Source organism: Petaurus breviceps, unplaced genomic scaffold (assembly GCF_028583685.1).
Source record: "Petaurus breviceps papuanus isolate PSGF00001 unplaced genomic scaffold, PetGlider_PUasm1.0 221, whole genome shotgun sequence".
Classification (NCBI taxonomy): domain Eukaryota; kingdom Metazoa; phylum Chordata; class Mammalia; order Diprotodontia; family Petauridae; genus Petaurus; species Petaurus breviceps.
In genome coordinates this window covers 7,679,794-7,699,196 of record NW_027185877.1, presented here as the reverse complement: position 1 = coordinate 7,699,196, position 19,403 = coordinate 7,679,794, and the positions used below count along the sequence as shown (strand labels likewise).

The following is a 19,403-nucleotide window of genomic DNA, read 5'->3' as shown; positions in this document are numbered from 1 at the left end:
TTGCAGATAACATCTCTTTATTCTATTAATCATACAAAACTACTGACCAGTGGTAGTGCTTTAATTTACAAATGGCCATTAATAAGATGTTTAACTTGGGTTTACACTTAGCATGCCATACAGTGAAAACTCCAACTGAATTTTTGTGGCTCATTATCTTGAATGTTACACTACTTTTTTCTTTAAATAACTTTCTCAATAATGTGACACTAAAATAATTTTACATGATAGACACAGAAACATGAAATAATTTTTCTAAATAAATATTTTAGGAAGAACATTCACATTCATTTTGTCATGGGTTTCTTTGTGGCTCTTCTATATATATATTTATACTTACATTCATATAAATATATATATATATTAATCAAATTAACGACACTGGTCCTATACATCTTTTAACAGTCCATTTTCAATTTTTAAATGTAACAGTACAAAAACAAGCAATATGTTAAAAGTAACAAAAGATAAAATACAAAATGCCAATATGACATTCTCTAGCTAGAACAAAATGAAATAAAAGTACATATTAGTGGCAGGCTATGCATTTTAAAGAATCATTTTCCCAGTTAAACAAAAGTTGAAATGTAAACGTATTAGTTTCTATTTTTTTGAGATGTTTTAAATGTCAATTTAAGTCTAAATATTAAGTTTAATTTTTTGCATATTTAACAATGAATTCAAAATAATCTATGATGTCATTTATGGCTCTTTGATAATGCCACAATGCATTATACCTTCACTATATAGAAAACAAACAGCACAGATGTCTACCACTCAGTAGAAATACTAAAAACTAGAAAAAAATGGAATTGTATACATTTCCTTAGATATTTGACTAAGAGTGAAATAGTTTTCAAAAAGTTAAAAGTAACTGCCTCCCACAAAAAAATTTTTTTAATGTATATATGGCACAAATCGACAAGTTCTTTATACATCCCCAAACAGTGTGAATTCATCAAAAAGGCACTGTTTACAATACTCAGAAATAATCTGACAAATCTATTTCTGTGATGTCTGAATAGTGGAAGATATACTTTAAGTACAGTAATTAGACAAACCCTTATAAAAGTACAGCATTACTGTTAAAATATATTTATAAAAGAAAATAAAGTGATAGTGACCCTTTTAAGAAAAAAAAGTCTACTGAATTGTTAAATACTTTGGATTCAGATTTTGTCTCAGTAAATACAAGTGGCAAAAAGATTTCCTAGAGGCACAAAAGCATAAATATTAAATGAGTGCTATATTTTACAAGGCAAAATTCAATGGAATGCAGATGGATATTTGTGCTAATGTATATTATACTATGCTGTACCTTTATAAGTGCTGCAAAAAAGTAGTGACGTGAAATATAAGAAAAATTATCTATTGCTGCAACTACTTAACATTTCACATGACTCATATACCCTCTTTTGATAGGCCAAATGCATCTCACTAAAAGAAAATTAAAGATTAACATTTAAAAACAAAAAACATCACTTCTCTAAATTTCTATGCAGAAAAGAGAGTAATGAAATCAGAAAACAGGTCTTAAGGAGTTTAATCCTTGAACGTAGAAGGAGGCATCAGCCTCAAACAACTGCAAACTATACAATCACAGTTTTTTATGAATCAATGTGTAGAAGAAAAACAGGTTACTCTCAAGTAAAGGACATTCAAGGTCAAGGACATGTTATGGCTAAATACAAAGTTAATTATGTGTTTAAATGGATTCATACACCAAGCCTATTACCAGCATTGGTCTAATACTAAGCCAACAATTCCTGAGTGTCATGTTCAGCTCACAGAAAGGAACTTCAAGTGACTAAAAACATTAGGAAATATTGGATTAGATATGTGCTTTTAAGCATATAATAAAACAGTCATGAAAAATCTTGCTGTTTTTACTTTTGTAAGTTCTGTGAAATATTCTCTGCCTCCTTAGAAACTGAACTTTTAACATATCTGTCATATAACTGGGAGTAAGGAAAAAAAAAATGAAGCAAACAACCACCTTTTAGATTAAGCAGGGATATTTTTCCAGTACATCTATATCTTAACAATTATATACAAACATAAGAATAAAAATGAATAGACAGACCTAGACACCAACCACACACCACTATCAGTTCACCAACAAAAATGTTTCCATTTTAAAGTAAAATGTGAAGGTAAAGTAATATATGTAGGTACTAATTTAAATAGGTTTTTTTTTTAAACTGCCAACATTTGTTTATAAAATAATATTTTGTATACAGCAACAGATATGTGGATCAAGGCTAAACACTGGCAATGGAATGAGTAAACAGAGAAAATGCAAAGTATAGGTTGCAACATTGTGGTTTCTAATGTGGAAATGTACCTACATGAATATTTTCAAATGAATAAATAGGTACATTTATTTTGCTAATTATGGATGAAAAACTTGATTTTCATATGTCTGTAAGATTGATATTGTCTAAGCATTCTACTTAGGATACTTAGATCAGTAAGATGTAGCCTACTCAGTTTTCATAATTCACCATACATCTCTTAATCTGTTCTTTCTGGCTCATGGTTTTTATTTTGTTATAGTCAAAACTTGATGAGAACGAGTCTTCTCTCTGCCCTTATTACTGATAAGTTTCAGAATCTGTATTTCCAGTACTATAAAAATCTTTTATAATATTTAAATGTTTAAGAACTTAAGTAATTCACAAAAATTGCTTTTGAATACTATTAAAAAAAAAGCTTGTGAAAATCCAAAAAAAGTCCAACATTTTAAGTTAAAAAACTAAACTGACTTACTTTGTATCATGGAGCTTTAAACACAAAACAGCAAACTTTGCTACAGCAAAGTGAATGACATGGGTTTTAAATTACTAAGAATAATAAAGGGAAAACAAAGGATTAAGTTTCTGAACTCTTCTTGGTTATGTAACACTGCTGTGTATCTTAATAGTGATTAAAAAAAGAAACAATTTGCAGAAATACATCCAACCATCATCTCTTATTTTCTACCTCCTTTTGGCTCCTGAAGTAAAAACTTTTAAAGGTAATTATAGTTTTCTGTGCTCTTTAACCATCAAAACTTTAAGGTATAAATGAAAGTTCAAGAACCATTCCTAAAACAAATCAATTACAGATAACATAACCAGAATTAACTCATTTCATCTGTTTCGGTATAAAGCTATATATTTCAGGTCATAGACAGCAGTCACTTCCGAGTTCTAGGGAATACATTAAAGAAAATTCAGATAGCGAAGGTAATTTAATACCCAAACCAGTTTTCTTCCAATTTACTATAACGAAATTAAATTTTCTTATCTTCCTAAAATTTAGATTCATAATGGTGGAAGTGGTGATAGGCCATTAATATTGGTGGGTCTTGCTTAAAGAAATAAATTTACAGAAATATTTTCTAGGATGTACTCAAGGGGGCATCAAAAAGCATCACAAGAAAGATATAAAAGGTCATTACTAGACACAGAGAAGAAGGTGGACTTTTCTATATGTACATACATAAACATGTCCATACCAAAAGTTAAACATTAAATATATATACTAAGGGTCCACACAAAAAACAAAAATCCTTCATGTAAATTTGGTTTTGATCCAAAGTCACCATTTTCATATGTGTATATGTGTGTATACATATATATGTGTGTGTGTGTGTGTGTGTGTGTATACACACACACACATACACCATCAACATGTTTTTCTTTTTATGTTTCTAAGAGAGAGATAAAAGTTAGGTCCTTTGGAAGTGATCTATGTACAGTACAGGAAATTCTTCAGGTATAACTAATTCTCTTTTTCCCCCATATTTTAAGTCAATATCAATAAAAGTTTTGTGCCTGTTTTGTGAAGAAAACGGATCACTGTACATAGCTTTACAAACTTAACAGCATTTTTGTTAACATGGCATGACTATAGATTGGAACATTACTATAGAATACATGACTATTGTCAGGTATTTAGTCTACAGGACCTATATATGGATATGCACAGATGCAAACACATGAATAAAAATAAGAAATGTTCTGGCACTTACACAATTTTCATGTTAACCAGATAGGACAGGTCTTATTCTGGTTGAGGATACAAGGCATGAGAGGTCAAAACTTCTAGATCTCTAAGGTTCTTTTAAAAATATTGCATTGTTTGAATAAAGTCCAAACCAACTTGAAAAATGGTCCCAGGCTAAATCTAATCATTCCGTTTCACTGATTCAAATTCTATAAGGAATTCTACTTAAACATGAAGTTTATTATTATCTGTAGCAAAATCAGCAGGAAAATGATGAAGTAGTCTCTTGGTTGTAGGAAATAGTCTGTGGCAGCAGAACTTGAAATAAGATGATTTCGTAGAGCCATAATATTTCTATAAAATACAAAAGCAACAGACATTTATAGTAACTTTAAAAAATGTTAATATAGCAAGATTATATTTGTACACAACTTTGAAGTTTTCAAAGCACTTTTAAGTGCATTCTCTCATTTGAGTCTCTCAATAACCCTGCAAGCTAAGCAGGATATATTACATATTCACATTTTAAATTAGAAAAAACCAGCTTAGGAAAGCCATCCACCATATTTGGCCACATGAAGCACAAATAAATGGCTTTAAAGAAAACAAAGATGGGAACAATGGCTGCACTAGACCAAGTAAACCCTAATGAAGTCTGTGCTTAGAAACAAAAAAATTTTGAGAGCACTGAGAACTTTTAGGGGAACAAAGATGAGCTGTATAGGATAAAAAGGAATGGATGGATCATGTCATGTGCCACGAAAAAGAATACCCTCATTGATGAGAACGTGAAAGTATAGTACTAATGTATCAAAAGTGGTTCAAAGAATAGGCTGAAAAGAAACTTGGGAGGACTCAAGAAATAAGAGTACGAGGGAGGAGGAAGAGAAAGACTTATGGCAAATGCTAAGAGCAGAGGGAGAAGAAAGAAGTTTCTATCTATCATGATGCTAACCAGTTGGGAAAGAAAATCACAACTAGGAGGCTAAACTATGACTTTTCCAAGGGAGAAGTCTTAAGGGTGACTAATAAAGAAAAACAATTGGGGCTCTAGTTTCCAATAAAGTATGGAGAGTAGGTTCTATCGAATTTTCCAATAAACTATAAGTTTCTTGAAGGCAGGGACTTTTTTCACTCTTGTCTTTGTATCTCTAGTACTTAGCAAAGTGTCAGGCACATAACAAGAACTTAATAAATGCTCGATGGATTGAACTGACTGACAAAGAATGAAATGTTTACCTTTTTATTATAGAAAAAAACTGCTATGTATGTTCACAGTACTGGTGACCGCCTTATTAGAAAAAGAAGGTGCAGGGGGTGGCTAGGTGGCATAGTGTTATGAAAAGCATAGATGCTCTATTCACTATGTTCCTCTTACAAAGGCCCTTAAAAAAAGCTAATATTTTCCCAGGTATTCTCTATGGCCAAGAGTCAAAAGCTGTCTCTCTAGTCCACCTGTTGTCTTGGAAGTCAAGCCATTCTTTTCTCTGGGGTTTCAATTTAGCTTGTTATGGAATTACTTGCTTTTACTGGTTTTACCTCTTAAACTTCTCTCAGTGCATAGTATGTTTTTGTTATGTTCAGCATTTTCTCATTTCCTTACACTTCTGACTTGTTTTGGGACTGCCATTTCATGCTCCCTCAAGTACTATGGGATGGATTGATCAGTCTCAGCTTGACCCTGTCCCTTGGTAACGGACATGGTACTACTGCCTTTGCTTCTCTGAATGCAGCGGTCCTGCCCACAATTCTGTCTCTGTCTGCTAGTGGCCTAACTCAGGTTTTAGCCTCAGATGCTTCTCTGCCCCCTTTGCAAGCAGAGCTGCTACCTAGGACCTCATTCCTTTTCTGTGGCCCTGACAAGCCCCAACCAGATGCAGATGGTGCTGGAAGCAGGCCTCTCGCAAGATGCGGGTATGGTGCTGACTCCTAACTCACACTGGGGTTGCGGTGGGGAATGCCTGGGAGCTATGGCTTCTTGCTTTTCCTCAGCATACCTGCAGGCTTCTAAAAGCTGTCTTGTGCTTCTTTTTGGTTTTCTTTACCATTGTTCCTCTGGTGCATTTTTAAAGCTGTACCGAAGATCTGGGATCCTCTAGGTCAGCGGTATCAAACTCAAACAGAAAGGGATCTCTTCAGGCCACATATCAACTGAGAAATTCACAAATTAACACTGTCTATGCTGTACTATATTTTTATTTTGTTATACCTTTCCCAAATACATTTTAATCAGGCTGGCTAAGAAAGTTTAACAATTCTGCGAATCACAAAATGCCAGTCTCTAAAGAATTAGAAGTTGTAGATCACCTGAAGGATAACGAGAAGTCACACTATAGCTGTAAACAGGCTGTAGTATATTACTCATGAAGAACTGCACATAAGTGATTTAACTCCTAGTGGGAAAGTTACAGAGCAACATCGGATAAGAGGTTAGCAAAATCACAAGATGTAGAGCAAGGGCTGGCCTCTGCATTGCTGAATCTCCACTGAAGAGCAAATACACTGGGTATGCTAGAGGTGGATAATGTAGTAGCATTATATGTTAAGAAAAAATAATCTACAGGAAATGTAGAAACATTTTTTGGGAGGGTTGGGGGGGTTTACAATGGGAGAAGCAGGGTGAAGAATATTTCAATAAAGGTCAATAGAGGCAAATGCAGAAGAAACTGTCATGGTAGTATACTACAAATCACTTGAAAAGAAGAAAGAGAAGTCTGGAAAACATATAACAAGCCTGAAGGTAGAACATACAGTAATGGTGGAAAACTTCAACCCTATGTATATCTACTGGATCTTTCTCTCTCTATGAAATAAACCAAATCTAGCCACTATCATTTAATGATAATTTCACATTTCAAAAAGTAAAGTGATAAAGGGGAACTGCTACTCTAGACCTGATTCTTACCATAAAATATAAACTTGTTGAAATAAAAATTATAAGAACATGGAGGGGGGGGGTAGTATAAATGGGGAGGAAAGGCAGAATGACCAACCATTCCACCTCAAAATCTGTGATAAAGGAGTAGGAAGTCAGGAATTAAACTTGATATGGACCCTAAATTTCTTCATCTTTTTTTGGTGAGGCAACTGCAGTCAAGTGACTTGCCCAAAGTCACAGAGCTACTAAGTATCAAGTGTCTGGGGTCAAATTTGAACTCAGGTCCTCCTAACTCCAGGGTGGGTGTTCCATCCACTATGCCACCCAGATGCCCCAACACTAAATTTCAATAGAGCAGATTTAAAAGGATTCAGAGAAGGGATAAATAGGTAGGATTTCAAAGACTAATATTCTACAGGATATACTGATATAAGATTAGTATGGACAAAGGGTCCTCAAGGATGAAATTTTGTTAAAATTTTTTCCCTTATTAATCTGTTCTTCCTATTACTCTTTCCTCCTCCCATCCCCATTGATTAATTTAAGAAAAAAAAATAGAAAAAATCTGTATACATTTCTGCACAGTCTGATAAAACAAACTCCTACATTGGACAGAGTCAAAAGTGAATCTGTCTTACTTCATTTTAAATGCATCAACTCCTTTACAGGTGGTGAGAGTTGTCCTTCATCTTCACTCTCTTAGACTAGTGGTTTGTTCAGTTGCATTGGTCAGAATTCTTTTGATATTGTTTATCCTCTATAATGTTATCACTATAGAAGCTGTTCTAGTTCTGCTCATTTCACTCTGTATCAGTTCAGGTCTTTCCAGTTTCCCCTAAAACTGCCCATTTCAGCATTTCTTGTGCAAAATAATATTCCACTAAATTCACATGCAACAATTTGTTTAGCATTCCCTTAGTTTCTGATTTTTGGCTACCATAAAGGCCTGTTACACTTTTGTATATGTAGGCCTTTTTCTTCTTCCTTTGATTTTTTGGGGGTAGTGGTATAACTATTAGTGGTACTGAGTCAAAGGGTAATGCACAGTTTCAGAACTTTCTAGGCACAGTTCCAAATGGCTTTCCAGAAGGAAACTGGATGGACCAATTTATAGCCCCATGAAGAACACATTATTTTATCTGGTTTTTTCCCAGACCCCTTCCTCTTGCCATCTTTTACCCACCTGATGGATGAGATAGAACTTCAAAGTTGCTTTAACTTGTATTTATCTATTTATTAGTGATTTAGAAAATTTTTTCATATGGTTGATGATAGCCTGGATTCCATTCTTTGAAAATTTCCTTTTCACATCCTTTGACTATTTATTAGGAAATACTTCACATTCTTATAAGTTTGATTGAGTTTCTTATATATCTTGGATATGAGACCTTTATCAAGAAATTTGCTGCAAACAGACCTGTTACCCAGTTAGCAGTTTCTTTTCTTATTTTAGCTATATTAGATTTATCTGTGAAAAAAGCTTTTAAATATTATCTAAAATCATCCATTTTATCTTGTATAATCCTCTCTATCACTTGTTGAGTCATGAACCCTTCCCCTACTCATTTATCCGTTTTGATCTTCTAATTTGTTTATGATGTGACCTCTTGTATCTAGACATGTGGAGTTTATATTGGTATATGGTGTAAAGTGTTAGGCTAAACCTATTTCTGCCAGACTTGGTATCCAGTTTTACTAGGAGTTCTTGTCAAATAGTGAGTCCTTCCCTCAGGAACTGGGGTCTTTGGTTTTTTCGAATACTATGTTTTCTAATGTAACTATGTACCTAATCTGTTTCACTAACTGACTTCTCTTTTTTTTTTTTTTAAACCAGTACCAAAACAGTTTAATGATTACAATTTAAAGTCTGGTATGGAAAGATAAATGATGAAATTCTGAAGGAAGACACAAGCCCAACTGAAATGAAGGAAAAGGCAGAGTTATCTAAAAAAGACTGATATAGATGCAGATGAACTTCCATTTTGAGGTTTTTAAAGATAGGACTGATACAAGGGCAGGTAATGGAGGATGACTATAAGAGCTTAGTATATACCCTATAAAATGAGTGTAAGGTGTACTAAAGTTCAGAGCATTTATTAAGCACCTACAATGTACCTAACACCTATAATATGCTAAACTCCAGGCATTCAAATGCAAAAATGAAACAGTCTCTGCCTTCCAGGAATTTATATTGTATTGGGGAAAATAACACATACATATATAAGTATACAGAAAATAAATACAATATACTTTTTTGGGAGGAGGGCATTAGTAATATGGGATCAAGAAAGGCTCTAAATAGAAGTGGTACTTGAGCTAAGTTTTGAGGAAAACAAAGGATTCTAAAAGATAGAGAGGAGGAAGGAATGCCTGAAGGCAAGAAAAAGGGTGGGAGTGTGTGTGCCAGTGTTTCTCTTAACATTTGGGACATGAGAAGGATCAAGTAAGGGACAGATGACTACAATATTCAAGACAGAAATGATAATAATAATGGCTGGTGGAGAACATAAAAGCTGTTTGCACCTTTGGCTATGTTGTTATATTAAAGTTGTGGCAACAATAATCAATTTTGAGATCCCTCATTGAATAATTCAGCCCAGAAGCAGCAAGGAATATAACTGCTTTTCTGTCAAAAACAAAACAAACAAAACAGTTGGTCTCTCTCCCTTTTCATGAGTCAAAGATTAACTCAATTATCTATATATGTAGATATACACATATATACCCACAAACAATAATTAATCACAAGGTCATAGCAGTTGTGGGGATCAGGAAAGGATTCACACAAAAGACTGTGCCTCAGTTTCATCTTAGAAGGAAGAGAGGCACTCTCTAAGGCAGAGGACTTATGAATTAAATACTACTATTATAATTATGTATTACCTTTTAATTTCTTCCTGTGTTTGTTTTATAGATTCAATGGAACTCTGTAGGTCTGCAAGATCTACTGTCTTCTTTCTTCTTGAACTTGGTTTTAGTACTTGAGCTAAAAGATATTTAGGATGAAATAATGAAATTCTATTCTTAAATGAAGTATTTGTTTCCACTAAGGGTTTCAATTATATTTTTTTTCTAGGTTTGGCTTTAATTTTTGTGAATTTATACTACAGACACTAAATCTTTACAACCAAATAATTTTCAGTCTTGCACAAGTAAAATTAAAGTAACGACTGAACTAGATAATATTTGTTATGAGATTTATTTTTCTAAGTTATAATGAAAAGTTATGACGTTTTTTAAATGATCTCTTATAAAGCACTGAATATATGACCTCCAGAAGAAGTTAGGGAGAGGGGATAGGGGTAAAGTAGAAGGCAGAAGAAAGGACAAAGAGTATTATTTCCCCTCCCCACCACTATCACTGAATAGACCATTAGATTTAGAGTTGAAAAATAAAAAAAAGAAGTTATTTAAAATTAATCCTTTCAATTTAAAGAAGAGGAAACAGATCTAGAGAGGTTAAATAACTTCTAATCAAGGTCACTGAGGTAATAGTCAAGGTAGAGTTGTGATATAAACCCAACTCCCCTGACTCTCGATCTACATCTCTCTCCACTGTGCTACAATGCCTCCCAAGAACCAGCCCTATTTATAGCTTTTATTATTTCTGTTAGTGGTACCATCTTTCACTCATACACACTTAAAATCTTGGAAAACAGTTTTAACTTCCCAACTCTCTTGGATTTAACAACCTATAAATCACCAAGTCCTACTGATTTTTCCTACACAATGTTCTCTCACATCTGTGTCTTTTCTTTCCTACTGCTATGATCTTGTTTTAGACCTCTCCTTACCCTACATCTAGATTTAAAACTGGTCTCTCTTTCCAGTCTCTCCCCTATTAAATCTATCCTATATACTGTTGCCTAATTTATCTTTGTATAAAATATCACTTTCATGTCATGCCCCTGTTCAGAAACCTTCAATGGTTCTACACTATGTACATGATTAAATTAAAAGTCCTAGCTCAGCATCGTGTCCTCCCTAAGCTGACCTGAACATACCTATATACCTTCCTAGCCTTATCTCCTACACTTCTCTTCACAGAAGCTAAGAGTTGGAAAGGCCCTGAAAGAGTCATCTGAATTCAACCCATATGTAGACAAAAATTCTTTTTACAAAATCCAGTGGTCATCCAGTTTCCACGTAAAAACCTCCACTAAAGGGAATCCACTACTTCTCAAGACAGCCCACTTCAGCTTTAACTGTCAGAAAGGTTTTTACTGAGCTTAAATCTTCCTTCTCCAATATCTACCCACTATGTCTAGTTCTTCCTTCTGGAGTCAAGTAGAACAAGTCACACCACTGTCCACATAACAGATATTTCCTCTAAGTGTTTTCTTCTCCAAGTTAAATATCTCCAGTCTCTTTCACTGATCCTCTTCTGGCATACTGATCAGTCCTCTTCTGGTTTGCTGCCTCTATACAGGATCCAGCTTATCAATGCTCTCCCTAAAAGACGGTACCCAGAACTATGCCCAATATTTCACCTATGCCCTGAACAGAGCAGAGTACAGCACAATCTCCCTCTTTTTGGACATTATTGCCTCTTTGATAGCCTAAGATTGTTTTCAATTAGTTCTTTTAAATTACCCCATTAATACTTTGAGACACATTGAACTTCCTGAACTCTTAAGATCTGTCACTTAGACTATAGCCTAACTATGCCACTGCCACCATAGTAAATTTTATTGTATATTTTTGTGCACTTAATTTTTTAAACCTAAATGTTGGGATTTTGCACTGTTTTCATTTTAAAAGATCTGGCCCACTGTTCATGCTTGTTAAGATATTTTAGGATCCCAACTCTGTTATCCCTTATATTAACCCTCTATTTTAAGCTATATTTACTCTCCAAGCCTAAACCACACACATTTTCATGATTCCATTCATTCTATTTTTAAAATTTTCCCTCTCACCACAAACCCACATGGAATGTTCTTCATTTTCTTCTTCACCCATATTCTACCCATCCATTAAGGCCTAGCTCATTTCACTTCTTTTGTTAACTTGTTTTTAGTTATCTCCTACCAAAATGGTTTCTACTTCCTCTCAACTCTTATAAGCATTTGTTATTTGTACTATTCATTTACCATTTTCATTCTTAGTTAACTTTTTTTATCTTCCCAACTAGACTGCAAGCTTCTTGAAGGCAGAACTTCTTTGTACCTCCAAAACTACATTAAAAGTAGATTCACAAATGCTGGTCTCATGTAGTAAGAATGGGAAATGACCTAATTTGGTCAATATTTAACTTCCAAAAGTCAATTTTTTTATTGCTGTAATTTCTTATTTTTACTAGCTTATAGATAAAAGTGCTATAATTAAATGTAAAATGAAGTACTATGCTTACTTTTTCAAAGGGCAGTGATGGAAAGCTCAACAGGTATTTGCTGAAATGAACATGAGGTAATTTCTAGCAATTTCTAAGAAGTCAAAAAGCAAGAGCTAATAAAATATTTTTCTTGATTTGAATATTAAGTCCTCCCCAAATTTCCCATGCTCTAGTGTCATAATTTCAAAGCTTATTGGTCATCTCAAGCAGTCCTCCCACCCCCAAAACTCTTATTCCACTTTGGAAAATCACTTTCTTAAGTTTTAGAATGTATTTTTTTTCTAAGTTTATGCCTTTTATAATGAGTATACTATAATGAATAGTCTTACCTTCACTTCCAGAGGAGTCTTGAATATCAAGTTCTGGTGAGGAATAGCCTTTTACCACTTTCTTTGTTTGCCTGCTTGGCTTATGCTTCATTTTTGGAACACTAACCTGAAATTCACAAATTTATGAAAGTCAATTGGCTGGGAAATGATGGTTCCAGGCACAAGGGATAACTTACGCAAAAAAAAAAAAAAATTTGTATGGTGGTAGGAAATATTATAGTCTTTGAGTAAAAAGCTGACAGTTTGGTTAGAGCATAGAATGCATATGTATTAAACCATGAGTAAAGGTTACAAAGGTATGCTTCAATGTCAGGACAAAGATTAAAAAGAGAAGAAACTGGAGGCAGGGAGCTTATTTAGGAGATGCCCTTGTTACCTCTCATCTAACATCTAGAACTTCCTCCAAAAGAGTTTTGTATCTGGCACTAGTCAGCACACCACTCATAGGTCCTCTCCTTTTCCTCAATCTCTATATGCCATCAGTTACCAAATCCTCTATGCTCTATCATACTGTCCCTTTCCTATCTGTACCCCACTTTCTACCTCCACTTCTATCACTCTCTTGACTCTATACTTTGTAATACTCCAAGAGTAATATTCCCCAGATACAGTTCTGACCCGATCACTTTCCTGCCCTAAAACTTTTGGTGGTTCTTTCAAATGAAATATAAACTCCTTAGCCTGATCTTCAAGGCCTTCCATAATCTGCAATCTTTTGGGAAGTCAATGGGGAAAATATACAATAAAATTTACTAAATTGTTCAAACCCTCTGACTTTGGTGACCTCACCACTAGTACTATGTTGTAAAGACTGAGAGGCAATGTGGCATAGTAGATGGCAAGCTACACTTGGAATCAGGAAATCTATGATCAAATCCCACCTCAAATACTTGTTCACTTTTAACTATAAATCCAAGATCCTGTTTTATTAAAAAGAAAAAAAATCCTATCTGTACAAAAATACTTATAGCAGTTTTATTTGTAATAACAAAAACTTAGAAACAACCTAAATATACAACTGGAAAATGGTTGAATATATGGTGATATATCAAAACATAATAAAGTATTACTGCAACATAAATAATTGAAAAATTGGAAAAAAAAACACAAAGATGTAAAGTTTTATCCAAAGCTATGCAGAATAAAGAAAGTAGAAGCAGAGCAATATACACAATGACTCTCGCCATGGAAAAAATGATAACCACAAAAAAATTTGGAAAAAGAGATTAGAAAGGGACATGGAAGGAAACAGGACTTTTTGTTATTTTGTTAAAATAGACTTTTCAAAACAAGGACATGATAGGCACTGGACCTGTGATTTCCCTGGCACAGGGAATGCTTACATGGGACAAATCCCTCTACCAGTACAGGTCTACAAGCACCTCTGTAACTTACAACTTTACAAGAGTTGCTGAGAGCACTGACATGTTAAATGGAGTACCCACTCACAAAGCACAGTATATGTCAGAAGCAGGATTTGAACCTATATCTCCTGATTTAAAACCAACGCTTCATTCACTACTCCATGCTGTCTCTTTTTCAAAACAAATGGAAAATAATTTTAATTTTTTATTTTTATGAAGTTATTTTTTAGTTTTTCAAATTGCCACACTAGGAACAACTAAGTTTAATTACATTTTGAGGACATACCATTGGTGTCCGATGTCTGACTTTAGTTTGGATGACACCATCCTTTTCAAACTGTATCAAATCATTCAGAGGATCCCATGGCCGTGTGCTATTCAGAATGAAGAAAAATATTTATTAGCGGCATCTTTATCACAAATATACTCCTTAAAGGGCCCACCTTAACATGATATGGTGCTCTCTGCTATATAAAGAAGATACACTGCCACCTCTGAAGAACTTATAATACCATGACATGAAATAAAATTTTATTTTAAAAAAAAAACACCAGAATGGACTCCCTTCATACAAGCATAATATTTCTTTAAAAAGGGCTCCTTCGGGGTGGCTAGGTGGCGAAGTGAACAGAGCACCGGTCCTGGAGTCAGGAGGACCTGAGTTCACATCCAGCCTTACACATTTAACACTTACTAGCCATGAGACCTTGGGCAAGTCACTTAACCCCAATTGCCCTGCCCTCCCCCATCCAAAAAGCAAAAAAAAGAAGGGCTCCTTCTGTAACTGGCTATGATAAATGACAAACACAACTGTTGCTTATTAAACACATACCATATCACAAGGCCTACCTACTTTTTATGCAAACAAACATAATAGTCCCCTCCCTCAAAGAATTTTGGGATAAGATAAAATGCACACAAATAAATATAAACTGGCATGGGAAAAAGGAATAAGAATTGAGGAGAACCTGCTCTGAGTCTTAAAGGATGATCAAGATTCCGAGATGCAGAAATGGGGCAGAAGTGCATTCTAGGCACAGGATGAATCCCTGTGCAATTACAAAAGGCAACAAAAGGAGTTTCATATTCAAAGAACAAATTATAGTCCCATTTGGCTGAACTGTACCCTTTTGGAAGCCGAGATTATGAAACAGAGCCAGCAGGGGAGGTGAGGGCCAGACTATCAGCATCCTAAATACCAGGCGGAGGCACTGCTATTTTATCCTAGAGTAAATGGCAGGCCACTGAAGGTTTCTGAGCAGGAAGGTCACACCTGTGCCTTAGTAGGATTATTTTTGCAGCAGTGCAGATCCTAATTTAACAATGTACCATATATAAACTCACCATTTGATTTTATAATGTAAAAGTTAAATGCTTAGCTAAGGTCACAGTCACTCAAATACACTAGGCTTCATTTTAAAAATTTCTACAAAAACAATGATAGAAATGTGCTAAACTGCAACAAGCCCCCTAAAACATTCTGTTTATAGTAAGCAGTTAAGTTACTCACTCAGAGAATCTATAATGCCATTCTCCTGTGACTGAATCAAGTTCAAATAATTTGCAAACCCATTCTTCATTTTTCCCTTTCCGTTCTCTGGCAGCCTTTCTTTGAGCTTCCTCTAAAACATATTTCTCTTGAGTAGCTTCTGTCTGGTCTTTGGCATTTATGGCCCGAGTAACCCGTTGCCATAGCCTGGTAAAGTGATGTAAGAAGAAAATAACCTGAAAGTGAATCTTTTTTCCCCCAAGCAATCAACATGTATTTATTAAATAGGTTCTATAGCCAGGTAACTGTGCTTGTTGCTTATAATACAAGTTTAATTAAATAACCTCTACTCCCAAAGAGCTTACATTCTAAAAGAGGAAACAACAAAAGTACATATAAAGAAAAAAATATATATTTCATATATATATATATATATATATTGACTGAGGACAGCAGATACTTTTTCCTTAAACAACAGTTTAAGGGAAAATCTCATGTAGAAAGTTATACTTCAGCAGCCTCTTTTTTGGCATTTTTTTTTACATTTTTTAATTTAATATTTTATTTCCCTCCCAATTACACAAAAAACAATTTTAATATTCATTTTAAAAAATTTTTGATTTCCAAATTCTCTCCTTCCCCTATCCCTACACACCAACTGAGAAGGCAAGCAATTTGATATAGGTTATACATGTATAGTCATGCAGAATATATTACCATGTTAGCCAGCTTGTAAAAGAAAACACAGACAAAAGAAAAAGGAAAAGAAAGTAAAAAAAAAGCACTTCAATCTGAATCCAGACTATTTTAGTTCTTTCTCAGGAGATGGATAGCATTTTTCATCATAAATCCTTTACAATTATCTTGGATCACAGAAAAGTCATTCACAGTTGATCATTATATAGTATTATATTTACTATATACAACATTCTCTTGGTTCTCCTCATTTCACTTTGCATCAGTTCATGTAAGTCTTTCCAGGTTTTTCTGAGAGCATCCTGCTCATCATTTCTTATAGCAAATCATATGCCATCACAATCATGTAGAACTTGTTCAGTCACTCCCCAATTGATAGATAACACCTGAATTTCCAAATCTTTGCCACCACTAAAAGAACTGCTATAAATATTTTTGTATCTACAGATCCTATTTCTTTTCATTTTTTATCTCTTTGGGATACCAACCTAGTAGTGGTATTGCTTGGTCAAAGAGTATGCATGATTTTGTAACTCTTTGTGCAGTTCCAAATTGTTCTACAGAACAGCTGGATCAGTATACAACTTCAATAACTGTGTATTAGTATCTCAATTTTCCCACATCCCTCTTAACTTCTGTCATTTTCCTTTTCTGTCAAATTAGTTAATCTGATAGATGCTAGGTGGCAGGCTCAAACTTGTTTTAATTTGCATTTCTCTCATTAGTAGTGATTTAGATCATTTTTTCACATGATTATAGATGGCTTTGATTATTTTGTCTGAAAAATGCCTGTTCGTATCCTTTGACCATTTCTCAACTGAGGAATTAGTTCTATAAATTTCACTCTTTTCTCTATATAACTGAGAAAGGAGGTCTTTATCAGAGAAACTTGATGTAAATTTTTTCCTTCGTAGTTATGATTACTATATATTTCTCTCCTTCTTATGTTCCCCTTTTATTTTACTTTTTCTCTCCTTTCACCCTGTCCATCCATAAAAGTGTTTTGTTTCTGACTTTTACCTCCAAACCACTCTCCACTGTATCAGTGCACATCCATGTGCACGCGCACACATACACACACACACACACACACACACCCTTGTTATATCAATCTTACTTCAGCAATTTCTAGCATTTTGTGGAAACTTAACTCTTTACTATCTCTCACATCCTTCCTGTTATCCCCTTCCCCTCCTCCTTTCCTGTATGATAAGATATATTTCTATACTTAACATATATTACTCCCTCTGAGTCAATTCTAATGACAGTAAGGTTCAAATGCCACCGCCACCTTCACCATCTTCCCCTCCACTGTAAAAGCTCTTTTATGCTCTTTTTTTTGTCAGATTAAAATTTACCCCACTAAAAGGGAATCTAAAAAATGAGTTGCAAATAACACTAGATTAAATGACCATGACAGACAGGGAATGGACCAGTGACTTTATTGATACTGGAATCTCCTGGTGAGGAATTTCCTCTACAAATTTAGTCTCTGCAACTTAGTATTTGAGAAAGCTGCCTAGAGCACTAAAAGGTTATGTGACTGGTACAGGGTCAAAGTCAGTATGTACAATAAGCAGGACTCAAACCCAGGCTTCCCTGGCTCCAGGCCTACTCTATCACAGCATTTAGCTTCAATTAGGATTTTGCCACTTGCTCCTTGTGTTACCTTGGGAAAATTGAGGCTGGAACAGATGATCTCCAAGTTTCCTCCCAGTCTCAAATCTGATGATCCCATAAACACAAATTTTCTGACTACAGACCTAAAATATTATTCCGTTACACCATACTGACTCCTCCCCTACATCCAATACTTCTTCCCTTTCACTGTAGCACCCCCATGTCCTCTAGTTGTACCCTTGATTCCCTCCTCTCCCATTTCTTCTAAGACCTTATTCAAGTAGTCATTGCTTCCCTCTCCTGCTTCTTTAATCTGTCCCTCTCCACTGACTTCTTAATCCTAAAGAATTCTTTACTTTAGTGGTATCAAACTCAAATAGAAACAGAGGCCAGTATATAAGGATCCTTATGGGCTAACTATCCATCAAGTTTTAAAATGCAATGTTATCTATGTTTTATCATATGTATTGTATTTTATTTGTTTTATTGAATGTTTCCCGATTAACTACATTTTACCCTGGTTTGGGCCACGTGGGAGCGCCATGGGCAGCATGTGTGGCACCTCTACTTCACTTTGGCTCTTCTGCTAGTCCTTCTGCTCCCCATCACCACTAACTCCTGGATAAAGTTGAGTCAAACACTACCTAATAAAAGTGAACACTTATAGAGCACCTACATAACACACACTGTGCTAAGAACTATCTTACTTGATCCTCACAACAACCCTGGAAGGTAGGTGCTATTATTATCCTCATTTTACAGTGAAGGAAACTAAGGCAAACAGAGTTTAAGTGACTCATCCAAGATCACACAACTAGTATGCACTTGAACTCAAGTCTCCCTAACTCCGGCCTGTGCTCTATCCACTGCACCACCCAGCTGTCTCTACTTCCTTCCTATTTATTCCCTTATCAACCTCTTGTAACGAAGCTTCACCCACTGCATTTAGTCTGTTCTCTCTTTAAAGTTGTCATAAACCTCCTAACTGCCCAATCTAATGGCCTTTATAAGTCATCCTGCTAGATGGCTTAGACTTTCTGATGCTGGTTGTCTCTTCCCACTCACTGGACAGTCACACTTCCTATAGCTTCAGAGGCAGGCTACTCTGCTGATTCTCTTACCTCTCTAACTGTTCTTTCTGTTTCCTTTCTTGACTCCTCTTCTTCTGGACCTCTCAACTTGGGTATTCCACAAAGGCCTATTTCTGGCCCTCTCCTCTCTCTTACTCAGCAAACTCATTCACTTTCATAGCTCCAATTGGCACCTTGATCTAGCTGATACGCCTGAACCTCTTTCCTTTACTGCCCTTCCTTCTTAAGCTCATCTGTCTAATAATCTAGAAAGTTCTTACGTGCCAGGACCACAAAGACATTTCCAAAAGTGAGTTTACCATTTCTCCCCTAAATCTGCCCTTATTCAGACATGCTCCTCATTTCTGTCAATAGTACCAACATTTAATATCTGGGCTCATAATTTTAGTTTATGTTTAATTAGGCTATTTTTTTCATCTCTAGCTGCCTGACCAAGTTTTGCTGATTCTAACTCAGGAAGTAAGATAGTACAGTAAAATAAGTACTAGGTTTGGAGTCCGAGAACCTGTGTTCAAATTAAGGCTCTGTTAGTATCTGTATGGCCTTGGACAAGTCACTTAACCTCTAGGTCAATATCCTCATTTGAAAAATGAACAGGCTGGACTTGAGAG

At 35.0% G+C, this 19,403-nt stretch overlaps 1 protein-coding gene across 7 annotated transcripts in view; it reads right to left on the bottom strand.

Annotated features, from left to right (window-relative positions):
• Positions 1–19,403, bottom strand: part of OSBPL8 (oxysterol binding protein like 8) — a 206,571-nt gene continuing 187,168 nt past the window's right edge. For all 7 annotated transcript variants that reach the window (XM_069094816.1, XM_069094813.1, XM_069094814.1 and 4 more), the window contains 5 exons: positions 15,407–15,592; positions 14,183–14,270; positions 12,533–12,638; positions 9,752–9,854; positions 1–4,344 (listed from right to left, as the gene is read on the bottom strand). In XM_069094816.1, the coding sequence (XP_068950917.1) occupies positions 4,212–4,344; positions 9,752–9,854; positions 12,533–12,638; positions 14,183–14,270; positions 15,407–15,592 (616 nt within the window). In that variant the 3' untranslated portion in view covers positions 1–4,211. The remainder of the gene's footprint in view (positions 4,345–9,751; positions 9,855–12,532; positions 12,639–14,182; positions 14,271–15,406; positions 15,593–19,403) is intronic.